The sequence below is a fragment of the Larimichthys crocea genome, chromosome XXIII (genome assembly GCF_000972845.2).
Source record: "Larimichthys crocea isolate SSNF chromosome XXIII, L_crocea_2.0, whole genome shotgun sequence".
NCBI classification, from domain to species: Eukaryota; Metazoa; Chordata; class Actinopteri; family Sciaenidae; genus Larimichthys; species Larimichthys crocea.
Window position 1 is genome coordinate 15,445,717 of NC_040033.1, and position 23,029 is coordinate 15,468,745.

Below are 23,029 nucleotides of genomic sequence, written 5' to 3' on the forward strand. Positions count from 1 at the left end.
TGTGGCACACACACACACACACACAGTTTTACACACAACCACTCCTTTTGAGTTAGTCTAAGTCATTGATCTGGCTCATTAGATATGACCCTTCTCGATTACCAGAGGAGATTAGAGAGAGGCTTTCGCATACATCTATGTTTGTGTATTATGTCTTCTTGTTCTTTTTACCAGGCAACAGCACTTACATCACATATTTTAATGTCACTTAATGAAGCATACAATCGCAAGAGTATTTATACATGTAAAGATGATGCGACCATGATGAAGGGTTTGCCTGTAAAAGCAGGATCTTGAAAGCTTGAATGCATCAGCTACTCTACAGGAACTGCATTGACAATCAATGGCATCATCGTCACCTACTGGAAACAGTGCTGAGACACACAAGAGACTTCTGGGTACCGTGGAGGACTCACTCACACTGAGGGGTTGTGGGAATTTGAAATAACCTCTGAGCCTCATCATCGCCCTCTAGTGGATTTATAGAATACAGTAGATAAAACCCACACACAGACAGAAATACAGTGATTCAACATGCAGTTTATGTTTGTAGATATAAATATATAAATATAAAAAAATCACACAGAAATATAAAGATGTACATTTTTCTTGTTCTTGTTCTGAACACTGAAACGTTTATGTCAGGAAAATGATGATTTAGGCTGTTATTAACGTCATTTTCAAACATTTCACCAATGTTTAGTTCATAAAAAATACCTAGAATAAGGCAGATTCAGCACTTTTCTGAAACATTTACCTGCACTCCAAGGTTTAAATTATGGCATAAAGTGAGCGTGAGCTACACTCTGCTTTTCTTCCCAAAGTTATAATCAGATGATGTGTTTATATTCAATGGCAAACTAACACTGGACCTGCCTTACAAAGGTAAAATCATATAATGTGATTGTTATTTTTGTGTTTATTTACATGAATAAATAAGCTATAATGTGTTTATTTACATGAATAAATAAGCTATAATGTGTTCATTTACATGAATAAATAAGCTATAATGTGTTTATTTATTAATAAATAAGCTATAATGTGTTAATTTACATGAATAAATAAGCTATAATGTACTAAAAGAAGAATAAGCAGCATCCATGTGAAAAACATGTCAAACAAAAACTGGATGTTTTTTTTTTTCAGGATTTGGATCAGGAGTGGGATAGGGGGGGGCGCTCGTGCCAGTCCGCGCATGCGCATTCGGTGGGAAACACGATTGAAAACGGGCAGCTATGCCGCGCGGTGCAGAAAACGAGCTGGACGCGTCCGCTTGGAACAACGGCCGGTGTACCGGAGGACTCACCCGGGGACTGCAGGACCGGGAGGCTGCTGACAGGCGTTAACAGCGACTTTTTCCCCGGGGATAACCTCCTCCTGTAACCGCGGCGAAAGCAGCAGCAGCAGCAGCAGCGGCGGAGCGGTCGACGTATCCGCTCCCGACTCTCCCTCCCCTTCTTCCCCTCTCCGCTCCTCTGCTTTCGGCACCGCAACAGAGACACCGACACATCAGCTATGTTGCTGCTAAACGTCTAGGATTTACACCCCCCCGCCCCCGTTGTGCGTTTGTTTGTACCGACTGTAAATAAAAGTGCTCCGAGACAATAAGCGACAACACAACAGCGGGGTCCACTATGGTTTTATTGGCGGTCCGCAGTAGGAGATGTCTTAATAGCTGCTGTATGGGGACGTTATGCTTGCAGTTGTTGCTGTGGATTTTATGTGCCGTGAACGGAGAGGAGCAGCCGTTCAGTGTGGAGGTAAGAACCGGGACTGTTGTTGTTGACATGACACCATTCAAATAAAGGAAAAGAAAACGTGCTTTCCCCTCCTGTTAACATGCATTATTTATATCTTCTTTCCAGAGAATAATGTATTTAAGGCACATTGTTGCCCATGTTTTAGTCTGTGTTGATGTTTGACTAACAACGGGGTCTTTGTGAGATGCCCAGCTGGGTTGTTCCATCCTTTTTCTCCACTTTTGAATTTGAATTTTTGATCATTTGGATGAAATATGCACCTCCACATGATCATATTTCATATCTGGGTTTGTTTATGTTCTCAAAGCGGGCTAATATTAAAAAAGAAAAGTTGCCTTTTTTCACTTTAATATGATTTGAAATGTCCCCAATGGACAGTGAAGGCAACATGACTAGTTTAAGTCATGTTATCTTCCTATATAAACTCTACATACCCATGTAATTCAATACTGAGTCAACAAAAATCTTCAGTCAATGGAGCGAATATTCAGAATGGGTCCCACAGCCAGAACTTTTTCGTTTTTAAGACAGAACACGAGAACCTCCACTTGAGAGTGTTCAGATAATATCACATGTGCCATTACAACAAAAAGCACCACATGCTCAGAGGCTTAATTCTCCAGAAAGAGATCTCATGGGTTCACAGACAACAATGTGAGCAGCTAGATGAGATTTTAACAGGGGAGGGGAAAAAAAAAAAGGTTTCTTTTCAAATGGAGCTTTTATTCCGATCTGATATCCCAACTTAATGGATTGTTAAAAGCCCTCAGGCTACAAGTGTTACGCCAATAAACTTTAACACTCAATCAGCCCCTAAAAAGAATCAGTGTTTACTCTTTTTTTTACCTTTTTCTTTCTTTTAAGATTCTGCAGAGCGAGCACTCATGTTAAAGAGACACATTTGGGTTTTTATCAAAGGGCGCATGTGTCTTCTTTTTTTATTTATTTATTATTTTTTTTACATCCTCTGTTATTTCCAGTGCTGTTTAGCCAAAGTTGAATGCATAAGACTATCAAAGTGTTACACCGCAACCCCTCTCGCTGTCTCTCACACTTGGCTGCACACACACATCACAGAGACACCACACAGGAACATCCTGGCATGTCTACTGACAGTCATTTAAAATCCTACATCCACATATCCACATGATTTGCAAGCTTGGCATGCCGCACTGTTCCCTTTTGGAAAAGCAGAAAGGCAGGGAGCAGATTTAGTCCAGATGCTACAGGTTATTCAGTTTAATGTCCAAAATCACATGGCAAAAAAAAAAAAAAAAAAAAAAAAGACAAGAGGAAGAAAGTTTGAGAGATTGTAAAAAGGGTATGTTTTTTTTGTCCTCAGTTGATATATCTTGGATAGTTTCCCTTAAAAGAAGACCAAAATAACTTAAACTCTGGGCCAGTCAGATGTCAAAACCCATGATTTTCAATATGAGCCAGCCTCTGTTGCAAGACATGTCCAACAGTGTACATTCAGTGATTATTGATCACGGCTGGTATTATAATCATCGTCATATTTCACATTCCCTTCTCCCACATCTCCAGCCTTCACTTGTTATTATCCACCCCCAGACCTTGCATCTAATTGCTTCTGCAAGCCTTTCTTTGCCATGCCTACATGTGAATGTGCTGTAGTAGATCAGTACTCTGATCTTTTCCTCTTTTTAAATTGGCTGCTTGCACTTTTTAGAAATCTCAGAATTGTTAGTGAGTACGTGGCAGCCACGTGACTCGCAAGCAAACATATAAACTATAATTCCTTTTGGCTTTTATAAATGTGCGAGATGTGAGCACATCCCTGTGGCGACAAACACAGGAAAACATGAAACCTTTTGCTCTAAACTTAAAAGAGCGCCGGTCAATACGTCTCTGCATGTATAAGAGTAAGAAGCGTCATGAAAGAAGATGTTCTGAACGCATGTTGGCAAAGGCAGCACCCTGCTGTGCCTGCCATGTGAAGATAGCGCTCTGCTCACACTGCAGAGAGAGAAGCGAGCATTGAATAAATGCTGTTACAGTTTCATATTTATAATCACCGTGTGTTTTTGTCAGCTCCCTGACATGATGGCATGTGCTGCAGCCTTCAAACGTCAGCATTCTGAGCTTTTCTTACCGTAACGTGAGCCTTTTATGGTCCCCTAATTTAACCATCATTGCTGTCTTGTGTGTCCCAGAGGTGAGAGAACTCTTAAAAGCTGCTGGAGAGTGTGCCTGGCGCACATTTTATCCCTGTCATCCACAACGGTTGAGGTGCCTTTGAGCAAACTTTACAGGTTTGCCGAAACATATCGGTATGGTGAATGTGCGGGGCAGCTTTCAGCTGTAAATGTCCAGCACTTTAGGCTAAATAAGAGTTATAAAATGAGGTGCAGTAGAACTTTATTTGTCCCTGAGAGGCAGTTGAAGCAGAGCTGTATGCTGAAATGTGTCTTACTGTAAATGCTGTATAAACAGCGTCCTGCTCCAAGAGCTCAGTATAGCAGCATTACTGTGCTGCAGTTAGAAAGCATTACACAGCTTGTAGCAGGGTGACTGATGTCCCCCCGTGTGTCTCTGTGACGTTCTGTTTAGGAAAGACTGCACTGAACTGGTTCCACTGGAGCCGCTTACTAGATTTGTTATGACTGTGTGTGGTGTGCACCACAGGTTATAGAGGGTAATAATGAAGAGAGAGATGAGTATTGCCTCTAAATAACAGGTGTGGTTTGAGGCGGGAGATCACCTAAACCTGCCCTGTAATTGGTGGTCAGACTTGTGGTCTTGTCGAGGACTTTACCCTCGTTTTTTTTTTTTTTTTTTTGGTTGGCAGCTTCAGTGCTGACTTTCTGGATTTGACTTCATGGCTGAATTTACTGTGTTGCGACATTTTCTCCCTTTCTTGCAATTTTCTTTGCTCTGAGCTGACATTTTACAGAAAGTACAGCCTGTCGCCGGGCGATAAAACAAGTAATTAATACGAACTCGTAACACCTCACTTCAGTCTAACACTGTAAGACCAGCCAGCCTGTGCCTGCTGCGAAATGTTTCCGCAAAAGCTCCTCAGCTTTTGTTTATCCAATTGTCTTCCCCTGAAGAAGTAATTTTCTCTGCACATTAGACAATGTCATTAACAGTGGCACAGCCATGAGTCTAATTTCATTTATCTCCCTGTGTGCGCTGTGTTTTCTGTTTTAATCCATATTGATTTTACATGAAAAAGAAATGATTTAGTGCGACAGCCAGTGAAGTCATTTTTAATGTTTTCTCCATAAGGTCACATACTGTAGGTGGGCTGTGCGAGCAGTGGAGCTAACTTGACTTATGTGTATCATTAGTTTTTACATAACTGCGAGTAATTAAGAAGAGAGATAATGGATTTTTTAATCTCTTTTCCCCTGTCTGTGTTTCACACTGTCTGACAGTTTGGATTGTATTTCACCCTGTGTTGCATAAGAGGTTTTCTCCGTTCAGTGCCACAAACACACAGCCAGACCGAACTGTGTTCAACTATCCTCCCTTTTAGTCTAAAGTGGTTGTTTTGAACCGGTGCTGTAAGGCTTTGAGGTCAAGATGCATCATTTAAGAGATTTAAAGACCAAGTGCACTGCTCAAACTCTTTGTGCTGGTGTCGCGTTGGATTGACGCTACCCTTAAATGTCTGGTTTGATCTTTTGAATGCATGTGAACAAGCTGTACTGTATATTTTAAGAATTTGCAAACATCACAGCGAAACAGCAGCGCATTCATCTTAAGTGCTTTTTGTTTCCATCCGTGTCCAAAAATTGCCCGCTTACATAAAGTCCTCATTGTATCACTCACAGCTGTTTCTTTTCTTTCTACCTTCTTTTCATTCTGCTGGGATTTGTGATTTTTTGACTCTCGGCCGATTTTTCTCGCCGCAGTAGATTTTCTCGAGGAACACAACAACAATGTTGAAAGCGCCAAAGCCTCATGAGCATCACATTGCCTTGGTTACACTATTTCACAGAGAGGCATCAGGTGCAGCGCTTCGCTTCTGAGTCACATTAAGTGTTTGAATCATGCCACTCTGCTCGCCAGGACAAAGCGGAGTTGCGTAGTCAGAGATAATCTGCTGTACAACAAAGGGAGTGCAAAGTTGTTCCGGTGTTCTCCCATCTGTTAACACATCCTGTCTCAGATGGATGAATGAATTAATAAAAGATGGTTTGGCTAGAGCCCACTGACAGTCGGCTGTAATTATTAACTCCACCAAGGATTTTATCGTTTCCCTCTGTTTGTCTGTGTGTTTGTCTGTCAGCGAGGTTTCTCAAAAATCTCTGATCATGTTTCTGTGAAATATGGTGGACAGACCTTTGGTAAAAAAAACTATTGATTAGATTTTGGTCATGATCCAGATGTGGAAATTCAAACATTAGTTCCAAAAAGTTACTGACTGTAAGCCACAGCTATTAAACGCATACAGATTTATTCACTCATCTTATTACAAGATATAAGATATATTTCTTTGGTTGTAACAGTTCATAAAGTGCTTTTTTATTGTTATGGACTAAAAAAGCTGTAATCAGCATTTCCTGGAACAGATGCACGTGTAAGATTTTCCTGCTTGCGATGGCTGATGATTAAAGTATTGACTGATTTCCAGTATGATGGTAGTAGGCAGGGCTAATCCAATATCAATGTGTATGTACTTTGGTGGAATTGTATTGTGATGTGATTATATGTGATTTATATTATGTTGTTGTCCAAATTAAGGATTCAATAAAGGAATAGTTTGTGAAATATGCTTACTCACTCTATTGTTAAGAGTTTAAAGATAGATACCACAGCGGTGAATATGAAGTTACAGCCCACTGGTCCATTAGCTTAGCTATATAGCTTTATATTGTTTGATCTGTACACAAACAGAAATTAGTTATACTTTTATACAGAATTGGATGTTGGAACTATTGCAGAGCTAGGCTAGCTGTTTCCACCCGTTTCCAGTCTTTGTGCTAAGCTATGCTCATTGTCTTGTGTTTCTAGCTTCAGATTTAATGGGCAGATGTTGTGGAATGCAGTGAAAACACTAACAAAATGTATTTTTTAATCAGATTGAACATCAGTTTGATTATTTTATGCAGTACATTATGTCCTGTATCGTAACTATTTTCAATTAATAATGAATTAATTTCAGGATTTTTATTCCAGCCACATCGCTCAGCTCTGCAGAGTTCAGAGTCCCATAGCGCACAGCGTAACTACTGTAGCTGTTTTCAGCACTATGCTAATGCCAAGCACTGCTTAGTGCTGTTGTCACTATGTGGGGAATGGTGGAGCTTCATTCCTGTCACAGCTCATGTTACCATTTGGCAATGCTCAACCTGTGAGTGGCATCTGAATAATGGAAAGCAACTGGTGTGAGTGTGAGAGAGTGTGTGAGTGTGTGTAAACAGTTGTGGCTTCTTTCACTTTGGTGGATTTTTGTTCTCGCTCCTTCTCGGTGTCTGTGCATGTGTGTCATCTCTCAGTCATATTTACGCGGGGCGGTGGCTTCGGTGCCCTGTGTTGTAACCACAGGCCTGTTGGATGACCAAAGAAAAGAGAGAGTTCTTTTTCTGGACTGAGCTGAGGCTTAAATAGAACTGAACACAGTTCAAAACTGTGTCAAAACAATCTGAAAGGCCTTATTTGCTATTTTTGGTGATAAGTGTTCATTGGCATGGTGTTATTGCGCTGCATTTCCCAGAAATCGCTTGGCAGACAGACACTGTACATGGACTTTAGTGTTTTTACTTGAAATTTCACTTAATGAAGTTTGAATGTTCTTTTACTTTCCAGCGTCATGGCGGTTATCTGCACTTGTATTAACTACTTAACTACTCGGCACGACTGTCCGAAAAGGCCCCGAATTGAACGAATAGAAAAACTACTGTTAAAACTGGCTTCAGCAATCATAGTTTTTACTTTCTCCACACATTCATTTGTACCTTTAACAAACGAGATGTTAAATAGTTGCCGTGGTTTCTATGGGGCCACGTTTTCCTCCTACATCCAGTAAACTCTGCATGTATGAGCTTACCTTCTGTGTCTGAGTGCTCGCAGGCGTATTTCTGAGTGTATTTATACTCTCGTTTCTCACTGTGCAATCATATGGATTTGCAAGTACACAAACACTCACACACAGCATTTCTTACGTCATTTGGCTTTGATAGGAGAGCAGATTTCGGAGCCACCGGGGCGTCTGTGTCAGTCTGTTCACCCAAAACTGAGAGAAATACACAACACCTGCACTGACCTAAATGATTCATACTCACACACCTGATTTTTTCCCGAGCAGCCACTTGTTTTTGTTACGTGTTGTTCTAAATCTCTCCCCCCTGCATGTCAGCACACAGTGTTTCTCTCTCTGAAATATATCTTTGGTCACAGCTTACTGAGCTGTTAAATCTTTAATGTGACTGACAACTGCAACATTAGATGATGCCAATGGGGCATCACATGTAAGACTGTCAATTAAGCTGTTGAGAGAGACACTCTGGGACGTGTGTGTGTGTGTGTGTGTGTGTGTGTGTGTGCGCGCACAGGGGTGTTTCTCTCTGTGTGTTTATTTTTTATGCTACACAATTTTTTGAGTCATGTCAACTGTTGCAATCTGTTTCTGCGTGCGGTAATCTAGTTTTATAACAGCGTGTTTGAATATGTGATTACTCCTCACCCCTTATTTATCACAAGTAGAAGCCTGGATCAGCCGCATGGAAGTTTGGTCTTGATTTAGATCTTTCCGTGGCTTTTTTAAACTCATATCAGATGTCACAATCCAGACATCAGACTTTTTTTTATTTTTTGACATCTTAAGTCATCTGAATGCTTCGGAAAACCCCAAAAGATCACCCATGAGAAACGGCACTGTTCTGATCAGTATGTGTGATCAGACTGTGACATTTTTCGGTGACATTTTTGTGACATTTTGTACTAATGAGGCCACTGAGATGGCGAACATGGTGTGCATTAAGTATGTGCAAAGGTGCCAGCGGGGAAATATGTATCAGCGCCCTGTTTGACCTCTGCGTTGGGGTCACTGATAGTTTGGGTGTCATTGCGTTTAAAAAAAAAAAAAAACATTTTTTTTTACAGTACAAGTAGAGCAGTTAAATAATGTGTGTTTGTGTGTGGGTTTGTGGTTACTGGTGTGGGCAGGAAGGCTGCCGTTGCCTTGACGACCCTGGCACACTCGCCAGTGGTTCGGTGTATAACCGATGAATAATTCAGGGTGGTCAGAGGCGGCGGGCTTTCCCAAGAGGCCGGGATCATGTTCCCACAAGTCACCTGCACCGTCGAGAGCTCCGGTCAGTTACAGCCTGTGCTGTCCCTGTCACTGGTCCAACAGATCCACTTCTTTATCCTCTCCTCCTGTCGTCACCCACATGTTTCGTCATACAGTCAGACAGAGTTGCTCGGCACACAGTTACCTGTTTCTTGAATACTTGGAATTCATATTAAATGTGACATGGTTCCTCTTTATCGCCCCCTAATTTAACCCCTACATATATTATATGTGATAAAAGCATCTTCATTTGTAGGCGTTAAATTAGGGGGTGATAAAGAGGAACCGTGTCACTTTTATCACGTATAATTCTTCCTAATAATCCCCATGATTATCAGGGCTGGAATAATTCCAAAATCTTTCTTTTTCAACTCCTTTCTTAACTCGCTAATAACTGGTAGACCTGATATTTGTGGCATGAAACTTCAAGGTCTTCTCCTGCTGATTTTCCATCCTAGCAGGCACCTAATTGTATTCACTCAGCATCCCTGGGCGTAAATCACTCACTGATTAGATGAGTAGAATGAAAAACCAAGAGGGCTCTAAGACAAGTACTGACAGCAAGTCGTCCATAGCGGAGGAACTTGCTGGCACTTTTCAGCCTGCAGGCAATTTTTTAAAGCGGTGTTTCAGCTCTGCCAACACTTCCCCTGTCACACAAAGTAGCGCACCAGTGTCACTTGATGTTTGTGTAATCGTACCAAGTGGCATATGGCCGCCGTATCTGCTAAATTAATGCGAAAGTTGAAGTTACCATTCTTGGGTTTTGACAGATGAGTTCTGAAAGAGTGTACATAGAGAGAAGATCCAAAATAGCTGGCACTTTGGTTGTCAAGTAAAAAAAGAGTTTGAGGATAATCATACTCTGATTACGAAACCAATACAGTCAGTCAGTCATATGTTACCTTTGTGTTTGACAGATTACAGTAACAGTACAAGCAGAGCAATACTGTTAAATATACAATGTACAGTTTATCTTCTCTGTCCCATTCCGCCTATAAACCTTCTCTGAGCAGCTCAAGCTTGTAAACACACTTTACTCTCATTGACGGCCTGTGACAAATCTGCTCTGATCACATGCATAAATAAAGAGGTTTTATGGAACAGTCTGAGCCTAATTAGCTCCAATATTGCAGTGTATATCACAGGATCCGGGGTGAGAGAAAATGTGGCAAAACCTTGGGAGATTTCAGGAACTGTCACACCAAATGATGCATAAATTTAACATTTCAGTAAATCAAAGCACACGCAGAGTTGAGTTTTTTATGAGATCCAATTTAGAATGGTATTTCCCCCCTTTTTAAAAAAGGAAGGTTTGTGACACTAATATATTAAATCCAAAGACGTGTTTCATGTTTCAGATAAATTTTTCACACTTGTCATGAAATTTTCAGCTCTTTTTTTTTTTTTTAAGTCACATAAATGTCAAAAGTGCACCCTCACCTCCTGAAAGCTAAACTCGTCATGTCCACAACTCGCCATAAAAAATATATGCGCATGTGATCTGCAGCACAAGTCGCACCTTGTGCCTGTAACCCGAGCGGGCCGAGCTCCTGTCAGCTGATCGGTCACAAACGTCAACATCTGCGGCCATCGACACTGTCAGCGCGTTGCCATGTCGACCGGGCCTCCTGAGCCACATCTCATCTATAATAGAGTGATTCCAGAGCTTTTACAGGTTGGCCTTTTGATGGCACCCATCGGCTAATTGGCCCGCCTTCTGCTAGTCAGGTAGCGGGCCAAGCCGGCTGGTTGAGGGGTGGTCTGGGGACGCCAATTCTCTGGGGTCACTTAAGTTCAGTGCTTGTGCGAAGCATCTGGATGGAGGACAGCATGGCCTCTGAGTCACCCGAGGACTCTTTCAGTGGGCGACTTGTTTTCCTGATGCAGCGTCTGTGTGTTGGTAGCACAGTCGGTCTGAGTTTACCTGAGATGACATTGCTAAGTCTGATCGTGGTTAAAAACCATCCTCTACCTGACAGATCTTAAGTAGCTATGGTTGTAAAAATGCACTGAAGTGGAATGTTTAGGGGAAATATGAGGGCCAAGATTTGAAACCACAAGATGTTCTTGTCATTGTGTGACAAAGGTGAAAATAAAATGCACTCTGTGTGAAGGAGTGTGTAGAGAAGGGAGGTGAGTCTGAGCTCTTCTTGCATCAGAAGCAAGAGAGAAATCTACTTCAAAGTGGAGTCAAATCAAGCGTGCAGAACCCAAAAATAGGCACTGATGCATTTCAGACATTTTAGCCTTCATGAGGGCATGCTGCTGGACTCCTTATCTTTGCACTTCAATTTCTGCAGAAGTTTAACCTCGTTATAGCACTCCACTCTTTCCGGAAGATTTTTTTTTTTCTAGTGTAGCAGCATAATTATTAGATTACACATGACAGACCTATTTTTGCTTTATGACGTGTTCACAGTTGGCTGGTTTCATTCAGCTGCATCATGTTGTGGTTTAGAGTTTGGGTGAGTGCATGAATGGATGAAACAAACATGCCACTGTTATTACTGGTTCGCGGAAACATTTTTATCTGACAGCTATTTCAGGTATTTCCTTTCATGTTGCACTATAAAACACGTCATCTGTATGCTTTGTAGCGGCTCTTTCTTGTTCTCTTGAACATTTTTTAGATTTGGGGAAATATGGGTATCATTTTTAGCGGCCAGTTAGCTTAGCTTAGCATAAAGACTAGACATGGAGAAACTACTATCTTGAATATCACAGTTTGCTAGGTTCTATCAAATAAACACAAAATAAACACTCAAAATGTCAAACGTGGAAAGGTTCTTCAGAAAAACAACTGTACACCATCTGAATTCAAGTTTCAATTGTAAAACACACTTCATTCAAGCGATATACAAACAAACTAACTCACCAAAGCTGTCTTGGTTAGTCTTTTTGCAGTTTCAATAATCACAAACTAAATATAAACCCTTAATCCACCAAGTTAGATGTGTAAATATTCTGGCTCTACTACTAAAAAATTATTCCAAAAACAGCCGCCAATGTACTCTACTCTTATATCATCGATATATTGGTCAAATTGCCCGACCTTATTGTCCAATCCATACAAAAACCAGAAAAAATGTCAAGTTTGGTTTTACTGTTGGGTATGTTTTTTCTTTGTATGCTAAACTAAGCTAGCTGTCTCCTGACTGTAGCTTCATATTAACAGACAGACAAGAGTGTGATGTCAATCTTCTCACCAAACAATAATTTGGAAACCTACAATTATTCTTTTAATGCTCCTATCCATTTATCTGTCAGCTTAAATACAAGAAATGAGATTCCCACTCAACCAGTGTGTAGTTCTTTTTTTGTTTTTTTGTTTTGGTGTGTCAACTCTAAAGTGAGCGAGCATCAACGTATCATTTCCTACTTTGATCCAGAGAATTGGGCTTACAAATGTGAACATTAATCTTAATATCTCTTTATTAACAATTCATGAAGCTTTTCTTCCTCCGTTATGATCTGATGCTCTGTTCAGAATAATTAATTGTGCCTAGATAACGTTCATTGTCACTCTCATATTTTAGCTGTATTAGCAGCACTGTTACGGTGAGCTCTGGTAGTCCAATCATCTACATGCTGATGCAGCATTAGATGAAGCGTGGTTACCATTCTGTGCCGTCATTCATACAACCAAAAGTCCAAATCGCAGCAAATAGAGCTGTGAGCAGCACCGTCTATGCTTACTAGCTGCCTCGTTATCCGTTTGCAGAGAGAGAGGATGGGGAAGAATTTCTGTCTTATTGAATAAGGAGGCTGTCGAGCTGGAGCCTCCTGCTCTCAGGACTCCTTACAGTGGCTGAACACCGGGAACCATAGATCACTGAGAGAAAGAGTGAATCAATGAGAAAGGGAAGAGGTGCAGCGGAGAGAAAGAAAACAAAGAGATAAGGACAGATGATAAAAAAAAAAAAACGAAGAGCTCGGTACTGATTCAGCTAAACACATTTTTAGGATCTACTCATCTCTCTCGAGGATTGCGAGGAGAAGATGGGTCACTTTCCTGAAAGAAGTAGTGAAACAGTGAGACACGCCTTTAGTCAGCTGCATGCTGTATTGTAGGCAGTAGTAAATATTTGTTGGGTTATTTTTAGCTATTCCTCCATTGGCTGTCTGATATCACTGATCCTTTCGTCTCTGATAATTCAAGCGCCTTCTATTTTTTTGCCACCTTCCAAAAGAACTCATTGAATACTAATAATATAGAGTTTGTAAGAAAATGCGGATAACGTTTTAGCTTTGTTCTTTAGTCTTGAAGTGATGTGGAATATACGAGTGAACGGGAATGGTTGTTCAAGGTTAGATATACAGCAGCTTTCTAAACTTAAACTGCAAGGACAAACACAATTTATCCAATTATACTGCTGCAAAAAAGGAAGAGGCTTTGTCAAGTCTGAGAATACAACCTAGTAATCAACATAGACAATATAAAACATGGGCACGTATCCATGACGTCACCTGCAGGTTTCTGAAAAGCTGTTTTGAAAGTTCAGGATGTGGTGGCTCTGGCTGTCATTATCTTGGCAGTCCTGCCTCCACTATCTTCCGGATAATCCAAATATGGTGGAAGTGGATCGTGGGTGAAGCCAATGTGGGCCGAATGAAGCCCAGGGGCTTAAACTAGGCACCTGTAACAGCACCCACCTGTCAATCAAAGCAGCCGTTAATTATACATTAATTACACTTAGCTCAGCTGTCATGAACGAGGAAATTAGCTATAGAGACCAAAGCTGTTTTTGTACCAAGCTATAAACATGTTGATTTCAGCTGTGAAGTTGGACATTTTTACATAGGGGCTTATGGAGATTGGCTTATTCTGTAGGCAGCCTCAAATGGTTTGAGGAACTGCGTTTTTTTGGCACTTACGCATTGGCTTCATTTCACACCCATGCAGGTTGCCTCTTGGTAACCAATCATAGTGATGCCATTAATATTATCTCAACGTGGGATTGGAGAATAGGAAGCTTGCGTTGCAAACTGGAGGTGTGGGATTAGATGTGGACAGAAGAGGTCTAACAAAAAAACGGTTATTGATTGCTTTATGGGTAGTGGAGAAAAAAAGTAGGTAGCCATTTTGGAGTTCGACCATTCAAAAGGTCCTCCAACTTAAAAATTAAGCACATGTACCGTTATAGAACTTGAGTATGTATGACTAACTGTAACTCCACAGCCTTTCTCCATGAAGAAAACACCATTTTTTTCACATTTTGTTTAACCTGTATGTTGTGTCTTAAAGTAGAGAGACAGTGACCAGAATGAGTCAGTTGCTGTCAGTGAAATTACCGGCTGCTATATTCATTCATTGCGCCGTCTGAGCCGCTGTGACAGCTTCACCTTCCATATGCTGGCTCCATCTCACTCTCTACTGGGACTGAACAACCCCCACCCTCCATCACCTCCTGCATGCAGACGCACACCATCCAATATCCTGTCAGTGTCTGAGTGACAGACATATCTAACAACAGTCTCCGTCTCTGTCGCCTCTTTTCTAATACATCTCTCCATCTGATAATGGCTGCATTGTCTGGAAGGCCAAACACATCACACCGCCTCACTTAATATTTTCTGCCAACATCGGAAAAAAACTCACTGACATGTTTTCTTTTGCAGCTTCTCATTTACATAATAGTCGCGTTGCTCATGCTGCAAATACATTTCATGAACACTTTTCTTATGTTCTGAGCAGGTTTTCAAAACGTCTAGACAGATGTATCTGTACCCACATTCAAGTATAGACGCAGTGGGGTTAAAGTCATTAATGCAAATTCATTTAAAATCAATAGATAGTTTCTTCATGTTTTCGCCTTTCATCTCAGCAAAAAGTGGTCCAAATATTTTTTTTCAAAAGCCATCTGATGTTCTGAAGTCGTGTTGAATTAAAATGTCTCTCTGTCGCCACAATTGCGCAGTATTCTTAGGCTGCTGGGGAAAAACAGCCTCATAGCTTTTGGATTTTTTTTTTTTTGGCTAAATATTCAGTGCCACGTCTAAACTGTATGCTTTTTGATCAATATGGGTCTATTCACCGGGTCAGTGGTTATAGGATAGAGCCAAACGTGGTTACAATGAAAAACCTCTGATGTCAGAGAGGAGATGCGAGGGAGGGACAGACATGATTACAGGACAAGAAAAGAGAAAGTAGACATTAGGAGGAGAAGGAACGGCAGTAGAGAGTGACGTGGGACAAAAGCAATAATGAAACATTGCAGAGAGAGAAGTCGGGATCTTACAGTGTGTGTGGTACTTGTGATACCTGCTGGTTAATGGGATTTGAATGAATTAAGCTGTAGGATGGTGCTATGAAGACGATTGTTAAGCATGCCTGTCAGCGGGTGTGAATATACAGTGTAATGTAAATGCTGCTTGAGGTATAATCAAATTGAAAGTCATAAAACTGAAGATTTGAAAGGTTAACCATAAGCTCTGAACAATTCCGCTCCCATTTGGAAGGTTAAAAATAAGATTTAAAGGATTAAGATTTGAGTATATGTCATAACTTCTCTGTGCTTGGAATGTTTGCTCTGTCACAAAGATATAATTAGGTGTGTGAGCTTGCTTTTCGAAGACAGCACAATTCTCTGTTCAGAAGGCAAAACACGGCCCATGGAGGAAAGATCTGAAACTCTGGGAGAAAAAAAATCAGCTCAGACTAGACTTGGCAGTGTTTAACAGAGCTTCAATCAATCATACGTGCTTTTTAATCCTAAATTATAGTTTATGCTTTCAAAACATTACTTTGACTTTCATAAATCGTGAACTTTGTGGCTACCAAACAGATTACAACACTGTCCCAAATTAAAGCTGAGCATGAGTGTGTATATGTGTGTATTATCTTGCTATCCGTGTCCTCAGGCTTTAGTGTCTGTGTCAGCATCTTTCTGAGTATACTGGTTTGTTTGCAAGTGTTTCATGTGTTTCTGCCATAAACTTGCACATATGTGTGTCAGGTTACAGAGCTGTAGTTTCAGTACCTGAGTAGCCGAATGGAAATCTCACCCATCCACCCTCTTTCCCCAGAGTGTAAAAACCTGACACACATCATAACGTTATCACCCGCTCACTGAGTGCTAGGGGAAGAGGGGGCGAGGTAGTGTAGATAAAAATGGAGAGGCAGTGGGGAAATCCAAGAATGCCCAGCGGAGCCACATGGAAAATTAAAGAAAATGAGGGAGCAGGTGGACAAAACACTGATATATGACGATACGTGTGTGCAGGTAGGTGAGATAAAATGTGAATTGTGACACATGAACTGACACACAGTGCCACACATGGTGTCAATCTGATCATGTGCCTTCCTCCAGTATAGCTTTAGGGGACAGGAAGTAGGGAGGCAGAACATCATTGATTTAGATAATCTACAAAGAGGAAGTCTGGTTTAGATACTGAGGGTTCTTGTTCTCTGTGTATCCCTTTTAATGGAAACCTGGAACCCTTTGCTGTTCTTTCTGTTATATCTGTATGTAAGGTTCAATATGGTGTAGAATTTGGTTCTGTGTAATAGTATCCCAATATCAGTTCAGTTCAATTTCCTGTAAAAAAAAAATCTAATTAGGTACCAAGTATAGTACCAAACTGTGTATAGTTGTGTTATCTTGAAAGAGATGTTCCAATTTATTAAACCCAAATAAATATTGTATTCATTAATATTTTTTTAAGCTACAGCTAGATGAGCGACCACACATCATATATGTGCAATAAAAGTTAAGGTGTACTTACTTACTTCACCTCAACGGCTCACATGTTATTAGCCACATATAATTTCTTTAATCTGGAGAAAAACAGAGGTGTTTAAACTTTAACTTTAACTTAAATATCTACAAACAGCTCATCCAGTGACTTTCTAAAGGGCTCATTGTTGCTGCCTGGTGCCTGACACGAGACTTGCTCATTGCAACAGAAGCTGTAGACTCTCATTTGTTCCATTGTTGAATAATGGTTCGCCTTTTATTGCTTTCTCCTCAGTGGCTCTCTCACATCACGCTTCCCTCTCTGTATGGTGAATTTAATTCTCAGTGTGTATGCTATCCTGAGCAGCAGGCCATCCACAATGACTGAAGCTGCTTGACAATATTGTTGGACAAGAATAGCGCTCACGTTTTACAGCACAGCGTTGCTGAATAAAGGATACAAAAGGTTTGAGGCGAACACGCAGCCTGACAGTTCATTGGGTCTTTAAGATTCTAGGCCACTGTTTCTGTGTCGTGTTGTTTCAACACTTCAAACAATACAATTCATTTTTTATTAGTTTAATTTTGTTTTTATTGGTTGGTTGGCTTTGTGTTGCTAAATGCAGCATGCTTACCATTTTTATGATGAAGACAGAGAATACAGAATGTTCCGGGACTATCCAAATCCCTAAAGCCTCTTCGTCAGGAAAGCGCAGACCACCTCCCCTTCTTCTTCCTGGTCTAAAGATCTGAGCTGTGATTCCCTCTGGCAGCGTTTTATAGGGACACTGAAAGCTCTATTACACCAAAGCCTTTCCCTGACAAGCCAAATGACATGATAACAAATGACATTCTGCACTTTAGGCTCGTATAGGGATTTCAGTCTCTCTCTCCTATGCCCTTTCCTTTACCAGAATGTCTCTCAATACGTGCCTTCAGATCTGTTAGTCGCTGATCTTTTTTTTCTTACATTTGTATCTCTAGCTATCATAAAGTTGGATCTTGGTGACATTTAATTCTTCTAGTTTTAGTTCTAATGTTGGACAGAGGTGGTTTTTTTTAATTTATTATTTTTCAGGGAAATTCAGCTGAGTATTTAAAGTGCTTCTCCTGCACAAATACAATTCTATAAACTCACAGTTGGCAGCACACTCACACCATGGTCTCGTTAGCCCTGTGCTGCTCTACTGGATCAGGTGTGGGTAAAGTGACTTACTCTAGGGCACTGCTAGGGTGGCTGCTATTAAAAGAATAGTTCAACATTTTGCTTATTTGCTTTCTTAGTGGGAATTAGATGAGAAGATTAATCCGACTCTAATGTTGGTATAGAGAGTATAAATACTGGAAATGGCTAGCTTGGCTCTCTGTAAAGGTACCTAATTTAATATTTAATATTTTGTTTCATTAATGCAAAGCAAAAGTGTTAAAATGACAGGTTGTCCTTTAACAAGAGATATGTGCTGGGCTATTTCTTGTGACTTCTTATCTTCTCCAAAGGACACTGTTAATTAGCGACCTTTTAGAAAGACATGGGTTAAAATAACTAAGCTAAGCTAATTGTCGTCTAGGTCCAGCTTTAATATACAGACATGAGAGTGGAATCTCAATTTTCTTATCTCTTCAATGTAACAGTTCCTTTAATCATTATTCTGCAATTATCCCTTATGTTTTAAACTGTGTGCATAGATAGCTGGATACTGTTAACTGTAATGTCTGACCTCTAATGTCTCTCTCTCTCTCTCTCTCTGTATGTTTTTGTCCATAGGCATGGCTCCAGAGGTATGGTTACCTCCCTTCTGCAGACCCCAGAATGTCAGTGCTGCGTTCTGCTCGAGTCATGCAGTCCGCTATCGCTGCCATGCAGCGCCGCTACGGCCTCAATGTCACAGGGACTCTGGACGGCAACACTATAGAGTGAGTTACACTCCTTTTTTAAAAACACACCTTTTAAATATGCCACAGTACGTGACTTTGAGTTCTGAGCTTTTGCTCATGGAAACATCAGGTGGTTACAGTAGAAACAGTCATGGACATGTTAGTACAAAGAAGCAGTCATGATTCATTTAGTAGTGTAAATCTTTAATAATAATAATTAGTAGGGAATAGTTACTGTATGTTGTAGGCATGTTACTATGGAGACGCAATAAAGTGTGACTACTACTGTAACCCAAAACATCAGCTCCTTATATATTCTTCCTAATAGGCTGGTGTTCCTTATACATGGTTTATTCATAGATGATATTTTACAAGGAGAAGTGAATGACACGGCAGGTTAAAAAAATTGTTACAGTAATTTATTAAATGTTAATAAAGTGGTGTAGACAGCCTCTAAATGGAGCACAAATGGCAGATGAGTGTCTTCTCCGTCCCCTGTTTAGTATTCTGGAGGCGAGCAGAGTCGTTTTGCCAGTCACAAAGTTACCCTGACACAGATTAGTGTGGGGCATTTTAATTTGATCAAAGGGGCTTTTTACAGAGAGTACACCTCCGCTGTTAGATCAAAGGCTGCAAAATGTCAAAGTGTTAATAGTCAGTGGAAAAGAAGGAAGAGCGGGGACAGCGTTTGGTTGATCTTCGTACAATCAGTCAAACCACAGGCATCAGCCATGAGCAGACTAAGATTATACGTGGGTTTAGAGGAAGAACTCATTATTTTGTAACTACAATGACAAGAAAAGTCTTTCTGATGTTGCCTGCTGTGCATACACATGGGTGTAGTGGAGGGTAATCCCACCTGAGGCTTACATAAATCTTAAAGAGGTATATTTAAATGATATGATGTTAGTTGCGAGGATGTTAGAAATAAACCACAATCAATAATACAATATACACTATATGTAGTTACACCTACATGTTTTACTGTAGCTTAGATTTTCCCCTGTTTTAACCCCCCGGGGCCTTAACCACACATCATTTTACCTGCAAATCACTGAAAACAGTGTTCACTGACATTTGTCCCCACCAACACTGAAATACCATCCATGCTACAAATAGCAATGAGTTCAAATCGGCTCACTGAACTGGAACACGGTAATGTGGTGGCCAGCGGTGTGAATGCAGACTAACAGCTGTCCAGCTGCAGAGTGAAACAGCGTGAAATGTGATCAGCTAACAGTATGCCTGTCTTTTTTTTTTCTCTCTCCTCCTCCTCTGCTTCTCTTTGTTGATGTAGCGATAGCACGATAAGGTGAGGCGTCATTTGTGTGTAATACGGATATGAATGTGTACTTTTGTACAGTTTGGGAATTTGCATGTGCTGTGTGATAAACTGTGATAAGGTGTGGCGTATTCATGCATCCTCATGTCTGTTTTTTTGATGTATGTCATCCATCTCCTGCCAGTACTCATCAGTAAAATCTGCCCCTGTTCATAAAACTAAATTAGAATTGGTTTCTCATCATTATGTCGTCATTGCACATCATTACCATGATACCTTTAGTACTGCACTTCAGTATTGATTGGTGGCATCTCTTGTTTTCCGTCTAGGTGGATGAAGAAGCCCAGATGTGGTGTTCCTGACCAGATAGGAGGCGCAGCCAAATTCAGTGTCAGGAAACGGCGGTACGCCCTAACAGGACAGAAGTGGCAACACAAACATATCACATACAGGTGGGTGTTCTTTAATTCATCGAAATTATGTTGGTCAAATTCACCAACTTGATACAGAAGCAGTAGCATTGCAGCTTGTAATAATAATCCAACTCCACTCCAGTCGCCATAAACACGCCGACATGCACAAAAAAATCCCAGCCAAACACTCTGACTTGCTGTCAAGAGGGCTTTTGTCAAGTTGTGAAGACATCCGGTCAACAAGATTAACCCAGTATAAGCCAACAGGCACAAAGAAATAACTGATATCTGCACACATGCACACACACACACAGACATGTGCACACAGACAGGGCTTCAGGACTTAACCAGTGTCACTGACCTTTTCATTAAGATGCACATTCCTTTTGGAGAGACAGAAAAAGAAACAACCTGCTATTTTTTTTCATATAGTTCTTGCTCTTTTCTTATCCTCCATGTCTGCCTCTAAAAAATACAAAGGTTTCTTCTTCCCTCGACATGGCAGCCTGTTTAATACTGTAAAGATCTGATCTAAAAGGCTGTACAGTTCTCTCTGCAGGCTTTGTGCTTAAACATTTAGCTATTCCCACTCGTGGAACAAAGGAGCAACTACTGAACACAGCCAACAGTATTTGGACTCTTATAACAGAGAGAATGGTACAAAAGCAGAGGTTAAACCAAAGGTCAGCATTGATTTTAAGATAGGCTACAACCATTGTACGCAACACAGACCATGTTCTTCAAACCTTGTCCTGTAGAAGAACATGTTTTATCCTCAACAGAACATGCAGCACAAATGGCAAAAGAGTGTGTGTGTATATATAAGATCCAACCACGCGCCAGTGATCCCATCACCAATTCCATAATTCACAAGAACATTTTCTGACATTCAGCTACATGAGTAATAATGTACAGACCAACATGCTGCAGTTATATAATATTTCTCTGTTGATTTAGTGAGGTCAGTAGCCCAGATCCAGATAATATTTTATACATTCTCCACTGCTGCATGTCCCCAGCTCTATGTTTCATAGGATAATCCTTAAGAAGTGGGCTTGTTTTTTATTTTTGCTCACCCCTGAAGATAAATGTATAAGCAGTATTACATGCTGAATATAATCTAGTGGGTAGCTAACCTACAGCTGAAGTAGGACTGTATATCACTGATGGCAGAACTGTCCACATTCTTGCCTGTGCATTTTTCTTTTTAAAAAATGACACTGCGATCGGGTTTGGAGTTAGTTTCATTAGGGCTTGGTTCATCTGTGACGGCGCAGATCTGAAAAGAAGAAAATGAGCAGGCTTGATGAAGAGTGGAGGAGTAGATGGGTGGAATCGAGGAGGGAGGAAAGTGAGGAGTGGCGGAGTTGGAGGAGAAGCAGCTGCAGAGAGAAAGACATGAGCTAAGAGGAGAGGAGGAAACCCCAGTGGAAAGCAGAGGGTGCTCTGTGACAGATTAGGGTTATGTAATAGGATAGGAGCGTTTTGAGTGTGTGTGTGTGTATTTGTGTGTTGTGTGTGTTGTACATGGATATGTGCCTGGCCTCCAGTCAGTAGTCAGATGTGCCTGCAGCTGCTCCTTTTTACTCAAATTGATGGACTGAAGGTAGTTAGACAGCGTAGTACATTATAGATCATAGAAATATATCTATAATCTCCTTAAATGTTGTGTTTACATTTGCATATAGATGAATCATAACCATTTTTAGATAACGGTATTAAAATGTTATCAAAAATACACAAATTGGACTGTTGGGGTTCAAAAGAATAATGCAGCTCACAGCAGGAACCTTTTAATTTCACAGTAAATTCACAATTATATGTACAAGTCCCAGTATTGTATATAATATAATGAAAGTTTTTCGTACTCTTTGGTTCATTCAAACTAATGCATGCATATTAAATTAAGAAACGGGAACAACCAACAGTATCTTCATCAGTATCTTACTTATAGAGACCTATGGGAAAAGGATTGTTCAGGTTTATCATTACTTTAGTCTTCATAACGTCACGTTGCTGAGCTCTCTACAACAAAGTGTAACGGAGTAGTAACCAGGAAGTTGGTCTATGAACTCTCCTCTGTCAGTCATCGTCTCAAACCCGCCTTACATTGTATAAACCGTTGTGATTGGCCCTCTGATTCCAAGGCTGGTGGAATAGAGTCTGAGTGAATTGAGAAAGTATCTGCCAGAGCAAATGACACCTCTTGAGCTTGGCAGATTTGTTTGGTTCCCAGGCTAATCTTAATGTAATTTAACACAGACTAACAGAACTCTCCTGAATGTAACACGTCTATTGGTTTAAGTTGTAGCTACAAGTTTAAAGTGTTTCAACTTCATCTCAGTCATCATGTTTGTCATGTTATTTTGGTAGGGCCGATTACTCCAAATGCTACACTTGTTCCCAAAGTTAAAAAACAAAACAGAGCCAGGTAAATGTAGACATAAACAAAAACAGAGCATAGTGTGCCTCAACATATAAAGATCAATACTATGTTGTTTTACTTTTAATATCTGTTGCTGGCTTGGTTGAATTTGACTAAAGTCATGTCGGCCTTTCTCTTCCTTCTCCATTTCTTTAAACTTTAAGCTGAACAGTCCAAAAATGAGGCATAAAAAACAACGGTGACATTTGGAAAGTATAACAAATGCATGGCCGCTCTAGGTGTGTGCTAGTTTCCAGGTAGCCACATACAGTACTTGCTGTGGGGAGGCACTAATTAGCTTTGGCATCCCTACTGTTCTCCCTGCATGAGG

The 23,029-nt window shown here is 40.6% G+C and overlaps 1 protein-coding gene across 2 annotated transcripts in view; it reads left to right on the forward strand.

Annotated features, from left to right (window-relative positions):
- Nucleotides 1-1,204: 1,204 nt before the first annotated feature.
- Nucleotides 1,205-23,029, forward strand: part of mmp16a (matrix metallopeptidase 16a (membrane-inserted)) — a 69,254-nt gene continuing 47,429 nt past the window's right edge. Inside the window, exons 1-4 of one of the 2 annotated variants that reach the window (XM_019274849.2) lie at nucleotides 1,205-1,760; nucleotides 18,469-18,617; nucleotides 19,876-19,890; nucleotides 20,190-20,312. In XM_019274849.2, coding sequence (XP_019130394.1) covers nucleotides 1,635-1,760; nucleotides 18,469-18,617; nucleotides 19,876-19,890; nucleotides 20,190-20,312 — 413 coding nt within the window. In that variant the 5' untranslated portion in view covers nucleotides 1,205-1,634. The remainder of the gene's footprint in view (nucleotides 1,761-18,468; nucleotides 18,618-19,875; nucleotides 19,891-20,189; nucleotides 20,313-23,029) is intronic. The other variant, XM_019274850.2, reaches the window with a different exon arrangement.